We start from the raw sequence: 17,345 nt of genomic DNA, 5'->3' as shown, positions 1-17,345 counted from the left end.
CAGGGGAGCGTGCGAGCGATGTGTGTGTCAGTGCGGCGGCGGGCGTGCGTGGCTCATGTGTGTGAACATGCGAGTGTCCATGTGCATGCCTGCACAGAGGGCCTCTCCTCTCACAGTCGCCCCACCCACAGGCCGTCCCGCCACCGCCTTCCTCGCTCGCATGTGCGCTGGCACCAGCGCGTGTGACGCGACTTCAAAGTGACTGATCATCGCGCACCTCCGCGGAAGGGAAAAAAAAAAGAGTATCTTCCGTCCACGGCAGGCTACCTCTCTCTGTCCTCCCCGAGCTCTCGCTTGCTCGATTTACGAGCCTCTCTCCGAGCGAGTGGGGGGTGGGGGGGGGGACGGGGGGGTAGGGGGGTGGAGGAAGAGGGCGTGTGTGTTGGGGGGGGGCTGAACGCTGCTACACTGACAGTTCCACAAAAAGGAACAGGGCGAGGGGGGGGAGGTTGAGAGCAGGGAAGGGAGGAGAGAGGGACGAAAAGCAAGAGAGAGAGGGAGAAAGAGCCTGCGGACCACAGACGTGAAGGCAGGAATGCGGTGAGTACCGGAGCCGCTCCCGGGGCCGGCAGAGGGAGAGAGATCGGGCAGAGGGAAGAGGCGCGGCGTCCCTGAGCCGGGCTGCGGAGTCCTCGTCCACCTACAATCTCCCCCCCGTCTCTCGCGCCTCTCTCTCTCTCTCTCTCCCTCTCTCTCTCTCCCCTTCAGCTGACATTCAGCCACTGCTGCTGAGAGAGAGAGGAAGAGAGCAGCTGGAAATGATGCTCTGCCTGCCGTCGCTCTGATGTGCGTGCGTGAGTTCCGTGGCCTGCGCTCGTGTGTGTGTGTGTGTGTGTGTGTGTGTGTGTGTGTGTGTGTGTGGGTGGGTGGGTCAGCGCGGAAAAGCCGCGAGTGGGTTCTGCGTCCCACCGCCGCCCTGTACGAGCGGGTCGGACTGTGAGCAGCTGCACGTTCCCATTGTGCGGGCCGGGGCGAGAGCGTACTAGCGTCTCTGAGCATCGATCGGTGTGTGTTTCAGTACGTACAGGCGTTTGCTGTTTGCGGCTGTAGGTTTATGTGTCAGCCAGTGTCAGTAGGTCAGCTTATTTGTGTATGTGTGTGTGTTGCTTTATCTTAGTGCAGCGGAACGCCTGCAGTTTGGCAACGCGTAGTGGTCCTTTATTGTTGCTACGTGTATGCGGGCACGTGTGCTCTTGTGCAACAGTGTATGGAGCAGAACAGCCCACGATTTGGGAGCTGCATTCGTACGTACGCTGTGGGTGCATGAGCGTGCGTGCACGTGCGTATAGTAGTGCACGTGAGACTGTGCATGTCCCTCAGTGCAAGTGACGAGTGCACGTCGGGAGGGTCTCATTGCGAGCGTATGCTTCTCCGGGCCAACCTTGTTGATTTACTTGTTGTGCGTCTGTATTTTGCATAGTCTGTTTTTGAGTTGGTATCTATTACATTCATGTGTCATTAATAAGTGTCTTTTCGTATGAGTTTGGGAGGGAGAGGAAAAACTAATTAAATGTCCTCTGCACTAACATAAGCACATCTCTTTAGTATTGTGATACAGCACAATGGTAGTTTTAAGTCACGTGGAATGGTGCATTCTACATGTTAGGTCCGTCTCCTAAGTCCTCTGCTGTGTTCAACAGGAAAGAATGCAGAGAGAACTTTTCCACTGGTGTTGTTGAGCAGCTGTAACTACTGTAAGGGTGTGAAGTGGTTCAGTATGGAAGAGGCTGTACTAAAAGCCAGGTGTAAGACAATGACCGTGGACTAGTGTAGTGCTTCAGAATATACAGTGTGGCTATAGGTTCTGGGATACAGGTGAGTCTGACACGGTCTAACTGGTGTGATCTGCGATCAGGAGTCTCAGGTTTCCCTTTTGCAGGTAAACTAGGATGAACTGCCGTCATAAAGAAATCCAGCTATATGCACTGTCAGTGTTTTTTGAATGGGTAATAGGTGTCATGTACAAAATCTAATCATGAAAAAACCATGTCAGTTGTCCAAGCCAAGGAGGTTCACTTAATGAATAAAATAAAATTAAACTCCACACCTTTCAGATGTGTCACAGTATGTTAATTATATGTTGAAACGACATCCCCGTCCCCACTCTCTGTGCAAAATGAAGCCCTCTCTCTTTTCCACAGTGGGGGCATGGGTGTGTGGCAGTGGGACAGCAGTGTAGCATGTTGGTAAGGAGCAGGGCTCGTAACCAAAAGGTTACTGGTTCAATTCCCTGCTTGGACACTGCTGTTGTACCCTAGAGCAAGTTACCTAACCCACAATTGCCTCAATATCCAGCTGTATAAATGGATAAAACTGTAACCTGCTGTATGTAAGTTACTCTGGATGACAACAATGTAATGTAGTGTTTTACTTTGATGTTAACATTGCAAGCTCATCCGAGGCAAGTTTTTTTAGCAACAATGCCGTAGGTGTACGTTGACAATGTTATTATTCCCACTTGAGAGCTCTCACCCCCTCAAAGGTGATGATAGATTCCTTTAACACAAAGCTACTGAACTCAGATGCTAGAGGACCACAGCAATGCATGTCCATGTACAAAGCAACAGTTTCAGAACCGGAGAGGCAAGCTGAACTGGTTTGGTCAAAGTGGAAACGGGCTGGATCGGAAGGCCGTTTGGCTGCAGGAAAAACCTTGGTGCTTCTGCAGCCCTTTGAGACAGAGGGTCGCTGCAGCAGCAGCAGCTACAGCAGTGCAGTACCATGGACAGCGATTGACAGCTTGTCTAACCCGGCACCACCCACCTCTCCACCTCTCAGCTCTGCCCATCGTCCCTGTTGTTTGTCCTTAGTTCACCAGTAACCTGTTCCTCAGTCCAGGCTCTGGTTCTTGAGTAACAGTAAGTGGCTTGGATTTGTCCCGCTGGGATCAGCCAGGCCTAGGCCCACGCATGGCCTCAGTTGCCCTCCATATTCCACCTGCCAAAGCTGTCCACATCTCCACCCAACACCCCTCCTCCGGGGTGTTCATTTAGAGTGAAGGAGACGCTATGCCGTGGAGGCTGAGAGAAGTACACGTGCATGCAAGTATCAAGGAATGCCGAAAAGAGGCACACACACGTTATAATTACAACGATTTTACTGTGTTTTGGAAGGACACAATATTATGAAAGCGAGGTGTGTATCGACAGCAAGGTAGAGAGAATCACACGGTGCTGCCCTCTGGATAGTGTGCAGCGGCGGCGCAGGCGCTTTGGGTCTTTGGGGAGGGGGGCGGTGCTGGCGTGTGGCAGAGGGGGCGGGGCGGAGGTGGGTGTGTGACACAGCTGATGCACGCAGCCGCTGCTGCCTCCATCGCCCGATCTCAGCCACAGGCGAAAGCAGTAGCGTTCGGAGCGACCCACAGATCGCCTCCACAACCTCCCCGCAACCTCCGAACCGGATCGGACCGAGGCAGGGAAGCGAGCCAAGGAGCGGTCTTCGCGGGGCAATTCGGAACCACGCGCCGCTGCCCGTGCCGCTGCTAATAGTAAGTGCGGAGCGTTGTGCGAGGTGAAGGAGCCGAGCTCATCCACACAGAAATACTCACACCGAATGCAATGCAAGATGCTCAACTGCACATGCATTTTTCAAAATGCATTTGCATGTGTGGCAAATCAATTATGTATCGCGTTTTACGTGTTGCGTTGTGCCAGAGAATCGTGGATGGGGTGATGCTAAGGTTGATCAGAGAGAGCGGGGAGAGCGGAGACAGCGGGAGAGGGAGAACGAGTGAGATGCCGTGTTTGTTAATATTACTCAACCGAGTGGAAGTAAAGGCGGCGTAAGAGCGAGAGCAGGGTGCACCGCGTACGCGACGGTGAACGATGCTCGCTTCCTCGCCCGGATCGAGGCACCGAGAGCGGCGGATCAGTGGCGTGTGCCGACACGCATTATGTAATGCGTTAACGGTGCGAAAGACGGAGAAAAACGAGATCCGTTCGCTCATCACCCTTCACGGCGCTGACTGATGCGGTTGGTGCGAAGGACTGATGTTAGCTCTCTATTGTGCTTCAACAGCACCCGCATCAGCGGTCTGTCGTCCTGTCTGTTTGCCCATCTGTCCGCCATGGCAGCTGTAGTTTTCACCGTTCGTGGGGGTTGGGAGGATTACACCGTGTAGCAGAAAAGGGATGTAAGGTGTACTATGAGTAGTTGTGGGTGTAGAGCCGCAGTGAGTTGGGTACATTGATTGGTGGTGGGCACAGTGTGTGCAGCGAGTATCAGATGTTTGTAAGGATAACAGTGAGTAGTACGGGTTGCAAGGAGTGCAGTGTGCCCTGGGGAAGTGAGAGGGATGCACAGCTTTATAAGGGAAATGATGAGTGGATAAAATTTGTAGGGACCAGAGATTCAAGATGTGTAGTGTGTCGGGTGTTGTACCAAGTATTACAAATGATATCGACAGAGCGTGCAGAGGCGAGACAATGTGTAAACAGACAGTTTGTAGATGGAGGGAGTATAACATGTAAATTTTTGTGTAGGTCAGGGGAGCGTGGCGTGTTTATAAGGAATGTGTAGACAGAGGTCCAGCTGTGGATGGAAAAGATTGTTTGCAGTTGAAGGGGGTATCGTGTTGCAAAGTGGCTGAGTGTTAGTCGAGGGGATATATTGTGTAAATGAAAGTGCATTGTGGGAACAATGGGTACAATGTATAGGTGTGCAGAAAAGGGTGCCAAGGGAATAAGAAGGGGCGCAGCGTGTCGACGAACAGGTGTAGCGTGTTATTTTAGGGGGTGCGGTGTGTAGACCCGGGTGCAGGCTGTAGGTCAAAGAGTTGACGCATGGGTGCCTTGTGTAAATAGCGGGATGTAATGCACAGATAGAAAATTCACTTTGCAGGTGGAAAGGAAGACAAGGGCTAGTGTGTAGATGGAAAGGATGCAGCCTGTAGGTAGAGCGCAGATGGAGGGGTACGATGTATGGTTGGTGGTGGCCAGGCTATATTGTAGTGAGAGTGGTGGTATCCTCTCTGGCTCCACCAAAGTCTGTGCTGATGTGTGCCACACAATGCAGCCTCAGTCTGGACCCTGACAGGTCACTGTGTGCCACCGGAGCCTCCTCACGGCACTGGAACCAGGACGCGGTCTCCCACACAAAGGCCTGTTGGTCGAGGCCTCCCCATCTCAGGAATGCGAGGCAGCTGCTGCCCTACAGAGTAACAGCGCAGTTCAGCTGAGTCTTTGTTTCCCAGCGTCTGCTGAGTGACTGTCATGTGAGTATGTGACAAAGAGTGTGTGTGTGTGTGTGTGTGTGTGTGTGCGCGTGTATGCGTGAGTGTGTGTGAGTATGTGTCTGCAAAGAATGAAGAAAAATGATGGAGAATGGAGGACTGAGCTTGTAAATTTTGTCATTGTAGTAGTAGTAGTAGTAGTGTGTGTGTATGTGTGTGTGCGTGCATGCTCATTTGTGTGTCTGCACATGTGCATGTAAATAAAAGTGAAATAATTGATTAGCACAACAGGTATGTATGTCTGTATGTCAGAGAAGTGCGCTTAGCAGTGCATGTGAGTGTGTGTGTGTGTGTGTGTCTGTGCGTGCGTGCAGAGAGATGCAGCGAGCATTAATTAGCTGATGTGTCAGAAAATGTTTGAAAGAAAGGAAAAGAGACAGGGGGATGGAGAGACTGCATGTGTGTATTTATTGTGTGTGAGAGAGAGGGCGCGCGATCGAGGGAGAGAGTGTGTGTGTGTGTGTGTGTGCGCACGCAGTGAGAAGCGTGGAGGCGATGATGTAATGCTTGTGACTGTGGCAGTGAGGGGAGTGTCGGCACGTGCCAGGGCCCAGCCACACAGGGGGAGGTGCCCCCTGCTGGCCAGATTGTGCAACAGCGCACCATTCTGTGCTGGAAAGCGGCATCGAGGGCAGCACCCTCATTGAAAGCCTTTTCGATATAGTGTATTGCTATGTAATCTGATCCGATTTTGTAATCCAGTTCAGTTAATATGTACCAATGTGAGATAGAGGACAGTATTAAGGCCAGGCTGATAACCCAGCTGTTTCAGTGTCTGTGAGTATGTTGCAGAGACAAGGAAATAACAGCTGAAAACAAAGCCGAAGGGAGGGGTTACATAGAAGATGTTTACCTGCCTCTTTCCAAAGAAAAGGGAGGTGTGACCACTTGCATTTACTGTATGAACACACTCCTTATCTACAGGTCAATGTTCATTGACAACAGACTGAGATTTCTGTGCTTCTCGTCAGGCTTTGGCCTTCCCTGTCCAGGGCGTGGCTCTGAAGTAAGTGCCATTTAAGTCTAACCTAAGTAAAATCAGTTCACGCTTATGTAAGCGGTGGTATTGATAGGAATAAAGTGGTGAACACTCATACACAACCACCCCAGACACCTTCTGATGCACAGTGATCTATATCTGCTCATACCTGACTTTATGGCTACTCTGCAGTATGTGTGGTGACAGACAGTGCACATGCTCTGACCTCTATTCATACATTAATGCTGTACAAAGTACAGAAGCTCTTACCTGGGTACACACACCGACACACGTCTTTGCATCAACCGGTGTGTACTCACAGGTATGCTGAGACGCATGCACACAGTAGGCAATAACACACTGCACACACACACTGACATACTCAAAAACAGTACAAGAACACTGACATGCCTGCATATACATTGACATACTCACACACAGTACAAGCACACTGGTATACCCGCATATACACAGACACACTTACACACCATGCGCATTGATACACAATGCACTAACACATATAGACCTGCAGCCTCTGTGTCTCAGAGGAAAATTTCCTTAGCAGCCTTAAGCTTTACTAAACACAAGAATTTCATTGTATGGTGTAACAACACGTTTTCACTGTGCATATGACGATAAAAGACTCTTGACTTGACTCTTGACAGCATCAGCAGAGTAAGAATTTGCCTGTAAATCAGTGAGCCATGCTGCGCTGTGTATGTCAGTGTTTGAGAATGTCAGCAAAGGGTTAACAAGTTGAGGCACCAGGTGTGCCGATCCTTCCCCCGGCCGACCAATCACAGCGCAGGCTATGTGGGGGTGAGAAAGAGAGAGAAAAAGAAGAAACAGAAAGGCAAACCCAGAGGATTGTTCTGACACAGTAAGCTTCCTCTCTACTTTGCATTCATGTATTCTTAGCTATTTATGCCTTTAGCTGTTAACGTGCTTATTAAATACATGCTCATGTTTGTATGTAGTTGTAAATATTCCATCCACTACATGCACACTGTAGTTCTTAGTTTGTAAATGTTCAAAATCTGTCTGGTACAATGTATTGTTTTGGTAACGGTTTACTTCTCCCTGCATGGTGATGGAGCCTTTATAATTTGAGCTGAATAGCTCTGGCTGAATGTTGCTGATATGTGCAACATTAGTAGCACCTTGCATTTTTATGGTGGATTTCATTTGAGGATCTCAAGCCTAAGAGTGAGGAGGTGACTGAGAGAAAAAAGGATGACTAGGATGGCGGGGGGGGTTGCAAATTTTGAGTGTCAGGAAGGGAGTTAAGGAAGATAGAGGAGATAAGGAAGACTTGTTGGTTGACTTGGTAGTTGCTATCGTCTCATCGTTGGCTACATTGTAAGTGTGATACTATAGCGATGGTTCTGGAGTCTTTTTTTGCACGCTGGTCCTGTGTGTGCCATTACAGCACTGCAGATGCTTTCCCAAGTGTAATACATTAACATGCTTTCTATTTAGATAGCTGGACCTTCGGTGGAAGGTGTGAAAATACCTCCAGCAAGGGTACTACAGCATTGTTCTGAGATGTACGCTACATTTACGTTGCGTTATTGTCATTTAGCAGACGCCGTTATCCAAAGTGACTCACGAAGTGCATCTAATAAGGTGGCATGAGAAGTTGCAAAAGCAGGAGTGTCCACTCCCAGCCGCATATGAGCAAACAGCAGCAGCAAACACCGCGCTGAGATCGCACACGTGCGCCTAGATCAACATGTAAGTGCAGTGCAGCTGAAATGCTGTAGTGGTGCACGCTCAGAACATGCTCTGAAAACCAACCTTGGGGGGGGGGGGGGACCTGCTTGGGGACCATGGGGCACCATTTTGCCATGGAGAGGGGGAGGGGTCTGAGAGCTGTGGGTTACCTCATCCTCCGTGTCAATGTCCCGGGAGAATACGAGAGGCTGGGGACTGATGCGGAGGGACCATATTAGTCAGTAACACAGGACGAAGCTGAGACAATGGAGGAAGAGAATTGCAGACGAAAGGGGCATGGCGCAGTTACAAAGTTCAAGCGTTATGGACTCTGACAGTTGCACATTTTCAGTGATACCGACACTGCATATTAAGTGGCAGAGTGTGACACAGTTACATAGTTTGAGTGTAATTGAGAATGAGCCAGTAGCAGAGTAGCCTTGCTGTCATGACACACTGTGTTATTATATTCAGTTTATTATTATGATTTAGACCAATTATGAGTAAGTGTTTTAGTATGTCACAGTCTGGAGTGGTGGAGTGATATTGTGTGCATGAGACAGTATGTGAGTTAAGATGTTGCCAACCTGGCATTAGTGTGTAACAAGTAGTATGACACAAGTGAGGATGACAGTTAATATTGGAGTATGGCACAGTTAGTTTTACACAGTATTCCCCAATTTGTGAAATAGATGACACAGTGACCATAAAGTATGTCATATGGCATATAGAGTATGACACAGCTAGCAGAATACTACAGATTATTTTGCTGTAATGTGGTATTATGGAATTTAGCTTCTTACCTGTATGCTGTGAGTTTGAGTGTAGAATAGGGGACTGCTGAGAAAATGGTGCTTAATTGCTTCAGGAACATCCGTATAGATGAAGACTATGTCAGTTATGAGCTATATTAAATGCCATTGGGGGGCACAGCTGGCAAGTCGGTACGGCCGAATGTTCATTAAGAAGCATGGTCGGTCTGAAACTGTAGCCATGGATTGAAATTGTGGGGTCAGGGGAGAGCTACGCAGGGCAGGCTCACCCAAGCCTCCCTGTGGAAGCAGGCCAGGAGGAGGTTAACTCTGTCCCCCCGTCCCCCCGTCCCCTGTCCCCCCTGTCCCCCCGTCCCCTGTCCCCCCGTCCCCCTGTCCCCCTGTCCCCCCGTCCCCCCGTCCCCCTGTCCCCCTGTCCCCCGTCCCCCCGTCCCTTGTCCCCCCCGTCCCCCCGTCCCCCTGTCCCCCCGTCCCCTGTCCCCCCGTCCCCCCGTCCCCCTGTCCCCCCGTCCCCCTGTCCCCCTGTCCCCCCGTCCCCCCGTCCCCCGTCCCCCGTCCCCCGTCCCCCCGTCCCCCTGTCTTCTTGCAGTGTGTGTGCCTGCTGTCTGGCCCTGTACTCCTGCCCGCTATGGCGCGTGTGGAGCGTGGTCGGCCGAGTGAGGGGGCGGCCCCACCCGGGATGGGCAGCGTGGGCAGCGGGGTCGCCGGCGAACAGGAGTTCGCCATGAAGAGCGTGGGAACACGCACCCAGAACAGCCTGCCACGTGGCCCACCCCCGGCCCGCCGGGCCCTGGAGGACCGCAGCTACAGCGCCGAGCGGCCCGGCCTGCCCGCCAGCTCCGAGGGCACGGGCTCCAGCGACGAGCGCAGCTACGGGACCGACCGCACCTACACCGCCGAGCGGCCCCCGCCGCCCGCCTCTGAGTTCCCCGTTTCCAACGGCGAGCGGGCGCTGTTCAACGGCAACCGCCTGGTCTCCAACGGCGACCGGCTGGTGTCTAACACCCTGTACCTGAACGGGGCAGGGCGGCGGGAGGGCCCGCGGGGCGCCATGAGTCTGGACATCTGCGGCAACAATGTGGCGCTCAACAACGAGAAGAACAGCAGCCTGCCCCCACCCCAGTACCGAGAGCCCCCATTGGCCAAGCTGGACAACCACAACCCCCCCAAAATCCTGCCTGTGTCTGGCAAGTTGGAGCAGGTAAGGGCCAGGCAAGGGAATCTGTATGTGTGTCTGTGTGTGTGTGTGTGTGTGTGTGTGTATGTGTGTGTGTAGGGAATTTGGTGGGATTTATAATGATATTCTGTAGCAGTAAAAGGATGTTTCTATTGAAATTCCTTGTAAGGTGTTTATATAATTTTATAGGGTGTTGCCATATAATTAGTCTTCCAGTTGGATATTGTGACTAAAAACCTGTACCACAAGAGTATTAGTAATAAGCCAGTTTACTCTGGTTCTTTATTTTTGTAGGGCTTTTTCATAAATACAGACTGTATGTTACATTAACCATTCCCTCTTTCTCTGCATCCATACCTACCTTGCCCCCCCTTGCTATCCCTCTAAATGAATGCCCCCCCCCCACCCCCCCCCTTCCTCCAGAACAACGATGGACTGGTCCGCCCCTCTGCCTTTAAGCCAGTGGTGCCCAAGAGCTTCCACTCCATGCAGAACCTGGTGTGCCCCCCCCAGACAGGTGTGGGAGGGGGTCGTGGCGCCGGGGGTTCCGGTGCGGTGGGGAGCCACAGAGAGCGGGACAGCCCGGGAGGGAGCGGAGGCGGGGGTGGCAGGGGAGGGGGCCGGGGCGGGCAGGGGGGGCTGTCCGACTCCGGGAGGAACTCTCTGACTAGCCTGCCCACGTACACAGGCTCTGGTTCAGGCTACGGGCCTCCGCACACACTGGGGCCCCTGAGTGCCTCCACCAGCCACATTAACCGGCTGGGCACAGCCGCCCTGGACAAGCTGGACAAGCCAGGCTACCAGAACGGACTCAGCGCGTCCGACAGCGGCCGCTCCTCGTCTGGGAAGAGCTCCTCCTCCTACCAGCGCCTCAGCCACCTGGGCGATGCCCCTGCACCGCTGCGCCCCTCCCCCTCCTCCGATGACATCATCCAGGACCTGGAGGACAGGCTTTGGGAGAGGGAGCAAGAGGTAATTGAGGGGGGTAGAGGGGAGCTAGCTGGACTCAAATAAATTCCTTTGTCGTTTAGCAAGCTTTTATGAGCTGTTATTCAAATTTATTTAGTTCGTTTGAATTGTTCTGTTGTCAGAGAAATCCAGGTAAATTTCCCTGCCCTGAGGTTCAACGGCAGTTTTTTAGCCTGAGGTCGATCCCATCATGCTTTGCACCAACCATGTGCCAGTCACTCTGCTTTACTTGGCTTCAGAAGCTAGGAGTTGAGACTCTGGTTTTGGGGAGGCTTGCTAATGTAGCTCATCCTGGGAGGTCCCCGTAATACAGTCGCAATTTAAAATCATTATGTTATTATTACGAGCTATTATAGCTTTACACAGTTTCTCATTGAGTACAGCTGGGAAAAAAAGCTCCAAGCAGAACTTTATTTACCCATAAAGATTAGGAAAGGACAAAGGGACATTTGATACCTCAGAGAGGGAGTGTGTGAACAGCATCTTTGGCTCTGAGTCTGATCACCCGTTTCAGGAAACTGGTTTGGTGAGTTGGGAAACTGGTTAAGTATATGTGCTTTTGATTTTTTATTTGCACTAGTTGCAGTATAGAACATTGTGTAAAACACACATGAAAACTGAAAGCCATCAATGAGGTATTTCAGGATATATGCAAAGGGACATAGACGTGCTTACCATTATATTTGAAGGTAATATTCAATGGACATTAGAATGATGAATATTTTTAGCGTACGTGGCATCTGACTGAACAGTAGTCCTTTATAAAGGGCTTCTACGATGATATTAACATTCAATTTATCTAACTGGAGTTTAAAAAAATTACTGTTATATTCTCTAGTAGCCACATGCTGCCAGGTATTTGACAGTTAAACCCAGAGAACAGGCTTAGTTTGACATACAGGGCATGCACATGAAGGCTTGGTATGTCCATGGCTTCAGTATTGCCAGAGACCAGCATTTGATGCCTTCTGAATTTCCTGATATATTGTCCTGAGGGTTCAGGACCCTCGGGGGGGAAGAGTTAACCCTTTCGCACATTAATGTAGCACGTGTGTTAAGCTACATGGCTTGTTATGTTTTCATTAGCGTTATTAAGCTTCTCATAGTTTTCACCGCCGCATTTACTTTACTTTGTAACATTAAATCATTGTTTCCTCAAAGCTAACATTAGCTAGAATTTTTCCAACCTAGTGTTCTAATCACTCCGGTGTGTCCATACTCGTGAAAGGGTTAAAAGCACGGCCTTTCTCTCTCTCTCTCTTCCCTCCCCTGCCCCAGGTGCTGCACATGCGCCGGAACCTGGACCAGAGCGAGGCGGCCATCGTGCAGGTGTTCGAGGAGAAGCAGCGGGTGTGGGAGCGGGAGATGGAGGAGCTGCGGCAGAACTACGCCGTGCGGCTGCAGCAGGTGTCGCGCCGCGCCCAGCGCACGCAGCAGGCCCTGCAGGCCCAGATCGCCCGGCTGCAGCAGGACAAGCGGCGGCTGCAGGACGAGATCGCCGCCCTGCTCTCGCACCGTGAGGAGCTGGAGAGGAAGTGCCTGGACTACAGGAAGGAGCAGGCCGACATCCTGCCCCGCCTGGAAGAGACCAAGTGGGAGGTGAGGCCCGGGTTGGAGGGAGTTGAGGGGGCAGAAGGGTAGCAGGGCCAAAGGGCCACAGTGCAGGGGGGGTCAGGTGGTGGTGAAGGCAGTGAAGTTTCCAGCAAAGACGAAGTAAACGAAATGAGGGATGTAGATAGATTACCGCGAGTGAACTTCAGGGCCCCAGCTGAGTCACAGTGGTACAATTGCTTTTCTCGTGAAGTCACAGTGTAAAGTTGTCATCCTTTGCTGGAAACTCAGTTGTCATTATTTACACCCCTACTATTTATAGTCCTTGGGCTGCAGTGATGGAGGAGGTGAGGGGTAAAAGAAGTCCAAGTAAGAGGTGAGCCCAGGACGCATTGTCCCCCCACTGCTATATGAGTTAAGTGGATCATACCAAATTTGGGTAGGGGGTAGAATGCAACCATTGAAGGAAAAATATGCTACATAGGTAATATCAAGTGGTGAAAGGGGTACGTATGGTGGAGACCAAGTGGGAAGTGAGAGGAATGGGCAACCAACGGAGCCTGCAGATATTTTCTCTTTAATTTGACCTACAGTACCAGTCAAAGGTTTGGACACAACCTTTATTCTTTATTTTTACCATTTTCACCATTTTAGAATAATAGTAAAGACATAAAAACTATGAAATAACACAAATGGAATTATGCAGTGACCAAAACTATCTTATATTTTAGATTCTTCAAAATAGCAAAAAATATTTTTTAAACATGAATTTTTTTGGAAAGAAATTCATACAATAGGCATCAGCTTTACTATTTATATTTGTCTAAGAAACAATTTCAAACATTTAAAGCATAAGTACAAAATGTCTTTGAATGCATGTTTCCCATTATCTCAATCAGGTGTGTCCAGACTTTTGACTGGTACGATATATCCGGAATCCTGAAGTGTAATGTCACTGTCACCCTCCTGCTTGCTGGCATCCGGCTCCATCTCCATCTCTCTGCTTGTCCATGCCAGGTTTGCCAGAAGGCGGGAGAGATCTCCCTGCTGAAGCAGCAGCTGCGGGAGAGCCAGGCGGAGGTGACCCAGCGGGCGGGCGAGATGGTGGCCCTGCGGGGCCAGCTCAAGGAGCTCAATGCCCAGCTCAAGGAGCGGGAGGAGGTGATGTTGGGGTTAAAGGACTCCTACAGCAGCAAGAGCCTGGAGCTGGAACGCTGTGAGGGGGAGCTGCAGAAGACACTGACTGAGGTACGATACCACTGAGACCCCCCACGCAAACACACTCTCATTAGCAGAAACAGACTGTGGTGATGCTCATATATCCTGTACAGTTACATATTGACCCACACTCATTACATTACATTATTGTCATTTATAGCACTTGCTGTGTTGCTATTTTTACATGTTATCCTTTTATATAGCTGGATGTTTACTGAGGCAATTGTGGGTTAAGTACCTTGCCCAAGGGTACAGCAGCAGTGTCCCAGCAGGGAATCGAACTGGCAACCTTTTAGTTACAAGCCCTGCTCTCTACCACTATGCTACACTGCCGCCCCACACATAAACACATAAAGACAGGGGTACACTGATACACACGCATATTTTGAGACACATGCAACACTGAGAGAGGTATAGCCCTGACACACAACCTCTCTGCCATTGTTTTCCACGGCAAACACTGTGTCTTCTGTCATTCAAGGAATGGTAACCACTTATTAATAAACACCTCTCTCTTTGTGTCTCTCTCTCAGGTATCTATGCTGAGGGACAAGCTGGGAGTGTTTGAGGCAGAGGTGAAGGGGCTGAAGCGAGCTCTGGGCGAGCTGAGCGGGGGCGGGGCCGGGGGTGTGCCTGGGGGTGGGGCTGTGGGAGTGACCGGCGGCGGGACTGGGAGCGGCGTTGGAGGCGGGGCCAGGGGAACGGGAAGGACCTTAGGGGGGCTGCCCTCTCCGCAGAGCCCGTCGGAGGCGGCGGCCCTGCCGCCCCCGGCCCCGCCCCCTGCGGACGCGCTGCTGAGCCTGCAGTCGGACGAGGCGAAGGCGCAGCGGCAGGAGGCGGGCGACCTGCGCCGGCAGCTGGAGCGCCTGCAGGGGGAGCTGCGCCTGGAGCGGCAGCAGCGCGAGAGGCAGGCGCTCACCTTCGCCCAGGAGCGCCACACCTGGCAGGGCGAGAAGGAGCGCGTGCTCAAGTACCAGGCGCAGCTGCAGGTCAACTACGTGGAGATGCTGCAGAAGAACCAGGCGCTGGAGCAGCGCGTGGGCGAGCTCAACACCAAGCTCGTCACCTCCCCCACCTCGCCGCCCCCCGCCCCCCTACCCGTCCCGCTGACCCTCCCGCTCTCCCTCTCCCCGCCCCCCGCCGCCGCCGAGGACACGAAGCCTCCCGCCATGCACCAGCTGGCTCCCCCCTGGCCTACCCCCTCCCGCTTGGAGAGGATCGAGTCGACGGAGATCTAACCAACCCCGAACTGTTCAGTCCGGCAAATCAAAAAATTAAATGCATTCAGTTCAGTACAATTATCCTTCAGTACCAGTATCAATATCCTTCAATACAGTCCGGTTTAAAGTCATACCCACTGCTCCCCTGGGCAGTCCTGCCACTGCCAAAGGAGCCACAGACAGAGGGGCGAGGACTCAGGGCCCAGGCAGCAGCACTGGTCAGATTGGTCAGGCAGGACTGATGGAGAATTCGGGCTGGACAGGCACTGGAGGGAGGGGTGTTCGTTTTTGAGATTTTGGGGCAGTGAACACCGAAACTCACACTGACAGTCAAACCCACTGGCGCAGCTCATACGCTGAACCCGACACTGACGCTCAAGCACTAGCACACGTTCACGCACACAGAAATGTACGCTGACACTTTCACGCAAGGACAAAAGCAGACGCTCCATCACTGTCGAAAGGTGTCGATGGTCAGTGTTTCCCAGTGCTGCCACGGCATCCTGGTCAAAGAACCGCGGGTCTAGAATTCCCACAGTGTGCCAGCCAGCCCTGGAAACCACAGCCGTTGGCCCTATGTTCTCCTTGCCAAGGGAACAAGCCCCCTGCGGGCACAGAAAGAGACCGAGACCAGAGATCAGCCCGCCAGCAGAGGGTCAGTAGAGTCACCAGAGAATTGTCCTCAGTGACACCAAAGGAGGTCCCGAAAGTGCCCCCTTGTGGTCTGTTGGTGCCAGGGCAACACAAAGCACTTGGTTGTATCCCCAGAATGATAGCAGTTCTCAGTACCAGTTCTGTGGTGTTTTCAGGCTCAAGGGAAAAGGGGCATTGGAATATACTGAAGAGCAGAAAAGGTCGAGGGGGCGGAGACTTCGGAGGGGGTTTTAGAAAGTGAAAACGCTTTAGTGTATGAAGGGACACACAGGCGTGTGTCAGTTTGACAGCTGAATACAGGAACGTGTAAAAAAAGGTGTTTCAGGGACACTGGGCAAGAAGGGCCAAATGTATACCAAGGAGTTTATCAGGGACATTGGAGTTTTAGGGGATTATTAGACATTGGGGGGACAAGTGTATTTCAGGGATAAGGGGTATTTTTGTTGGGGGGTGTTAATAGTGTGGATTGTTTGTTGAAGGGAGATAGGGAGGGGTGGTAGGGTATTCCACAGGATAGGGGGGTTACACTAATCTGTTTCAGTGGATGGGAAGATGACACTAGTGTGTTTCACTCGATGCGGGGCTGATACTATAGCGCGTGTCAGTCAGTGACACCCATGTGTTTCAGGGACAATGGAGAGCCCGTCTCTCTTGCACTGTCAGCGCCTGCAGTGACTGAGGACAAACACCAGAGGGCAGAATGCTGACACAGAGCTCCCAATCAAAGGAAGAATTACTTGAAAAATGACTTTCGCATTTCTTTGTATTGAACGTTGACGGCGAACAAAAAAAAAAAAAAAATGGCTTCACTTTGTTAATGTAATACCTTGATCTCTATTGATGTTTCTTTGAGTGGAGAGTAGAGGAAGGGTTAGTGAACGCTTGTGTTAAGGCTGGTCAATGAAGCTGGTAATCTGTGTTAGACAACAGTGACATGCAGCAGCAGATAGCAGCTGAACCAGAGGAGCTTGATGAATAGTGGTAAGACTGAGACATGACTGGAAGGAAGTGCACGTTAAGAATATGTAGACATAGAAAAGATGGGAAATGACATCTTGCTCCGAAAGGTGCCACTCGGTGACATGGAAGGGAACAGTGCAATTGCATGTGTGTGTGTGTGTGTGTGTGTGACAGAGAGAGAGAGAGAAAAACAGAGAGAAAGAGAGAGAGAATGAATGTATGCGTGCATGTACCAGAGCACTCATGTGCATGCCTTTGCATGCACGAGTGTCTGTGTGTGTGGACGTCATCGCCGTAACTCTCTTAATGTCCCGTTGCGACGAGGCCGCGAAATACACAGCCCCCAGCGAGCGGAAAGGGGGAGTGTGGAAAAAAAAAAATTACGCACTGACACAAATATGGAGGGACCGAAAACAGACAAGGACAGGGTGACACAGAGTTAAAGTGAGGGATGAAACAGACAGAGAGCGGGTAGAATGAGATACGGCATGCACAGTCAGAGTCGAGAGAGAAAGGATGAATGGGAGGAGGATGGAAGCCAGATAAATAGAGTGGAAAAAGAATAAAGTGAAGGGGTAGGTTATAGGTGGCCAGATTTGCTGCTATGTTCTTCTGTTGTGTCCTGCTGTGTTCTTGGTAGAAACAGAGAGGCAGTGTACTTGGATGTAAATATCATTGTTATTTATGTGTACATATTTATTCCAGTATACCAAGCTATTGCGTGTGAATACTTTAAGAGGATTATTGTGAATTAATGAAACAGACATTTCAGCTTTTATTTTTTAAACTATATGAATATATATAAATCTATTTACTTTTGATCTACTACATGGTACAGATGAAGCAAACATATCCAAAATCATTGTCTGTTTGTTTCCTTTTATTGTTGTTATCAATGTAA

General features: G+C 51.0%; 1 protein-coding gene across 2 annotated transcripts; it reads left to right on the top strand.

The window, feature by feature from the left end:
* Positions 1-480: 480 nt before the first annotated feature.
* LOC118777483 (leucine zipper putative tumor suppressor 3) lies at positions 481-17,143 on the top strand. Of its 2 annotated transcripts, none has more exons than XM_036528462.1 (6): positions 481-540; positions 9,285-9,896; positions 10,296-10,844; positions 12,120-12,440; positions 13,410-13,640; positions 14,144-17,143. In XM_036528462.1, exons 2-6 carry the CDS (start codon positions 9,324-9,326, stop codon positions 14,846-14,848), a joined length of 2,379 nt encoding a protein of 792 aa, XP_036384355.1. In that variant the 5' UTR covers positions 481-540; positions 9,285-9,323; the 3' UTR covers positions 14,849-17,143. The 2 variants fall into 2 exon arrangements, with proteins under 2 accessions (XP_036384355.1, XP_036384354.1); XM_036528461.1 differs by lacking the exon at positions 481-540 and adding an exon at positions 3,302-3,487.
* The last annotated feature ends 202 nt before the right edge of the window (positions 17,144-17,345 follow it).

This window comes from Megalops cyprinoides, chromosome 5 (genome assembly GCF_013368585.1).
Source record: "Megalops cyprinoides isolate fMegCyp1 chromosome 5, fMegCyp1.pri, whole genome shotgun sequence".
NCBI classification, from domain to species: domain Eukaryota; kingdom Metazoa; phylum Chordata; class Actinopteri; order Elopiformes; family Megalopidae; genus Megalops; species Megalops cyprinoides.
The sequence above is the reverse complement of the archived record's forward strand: the minus strand, read 5'-3'. Positions and strand labels throughout refer to the sequence as shown.

Bases quoted from the DNA above. Each gene is read 5' to 3' on its own strand.
- LOC118777483 (XM_036528462.1), top strand. From the start codon at position 9,324: ATGGCGCGTGTGGAGCGTGGTCGGCCGAGTGAGGGGGCGGCCCCACCC. The intron at 10,845-12,119 runs GTAATTGAGGGG...CCCCTGCCCCAG, and splicing joins TTTGGGAGAGGGAGCAAGAG to GTGCTGCACATGCGCCGGAA. The intron at 12,441-13,409 runs GTGAGGCCCGGG...TGTCCATGCCAG, and splicing joins TGGAAGAGACCAAGTGGGAG to GTTTGCCAGAAGGCGGGAGA.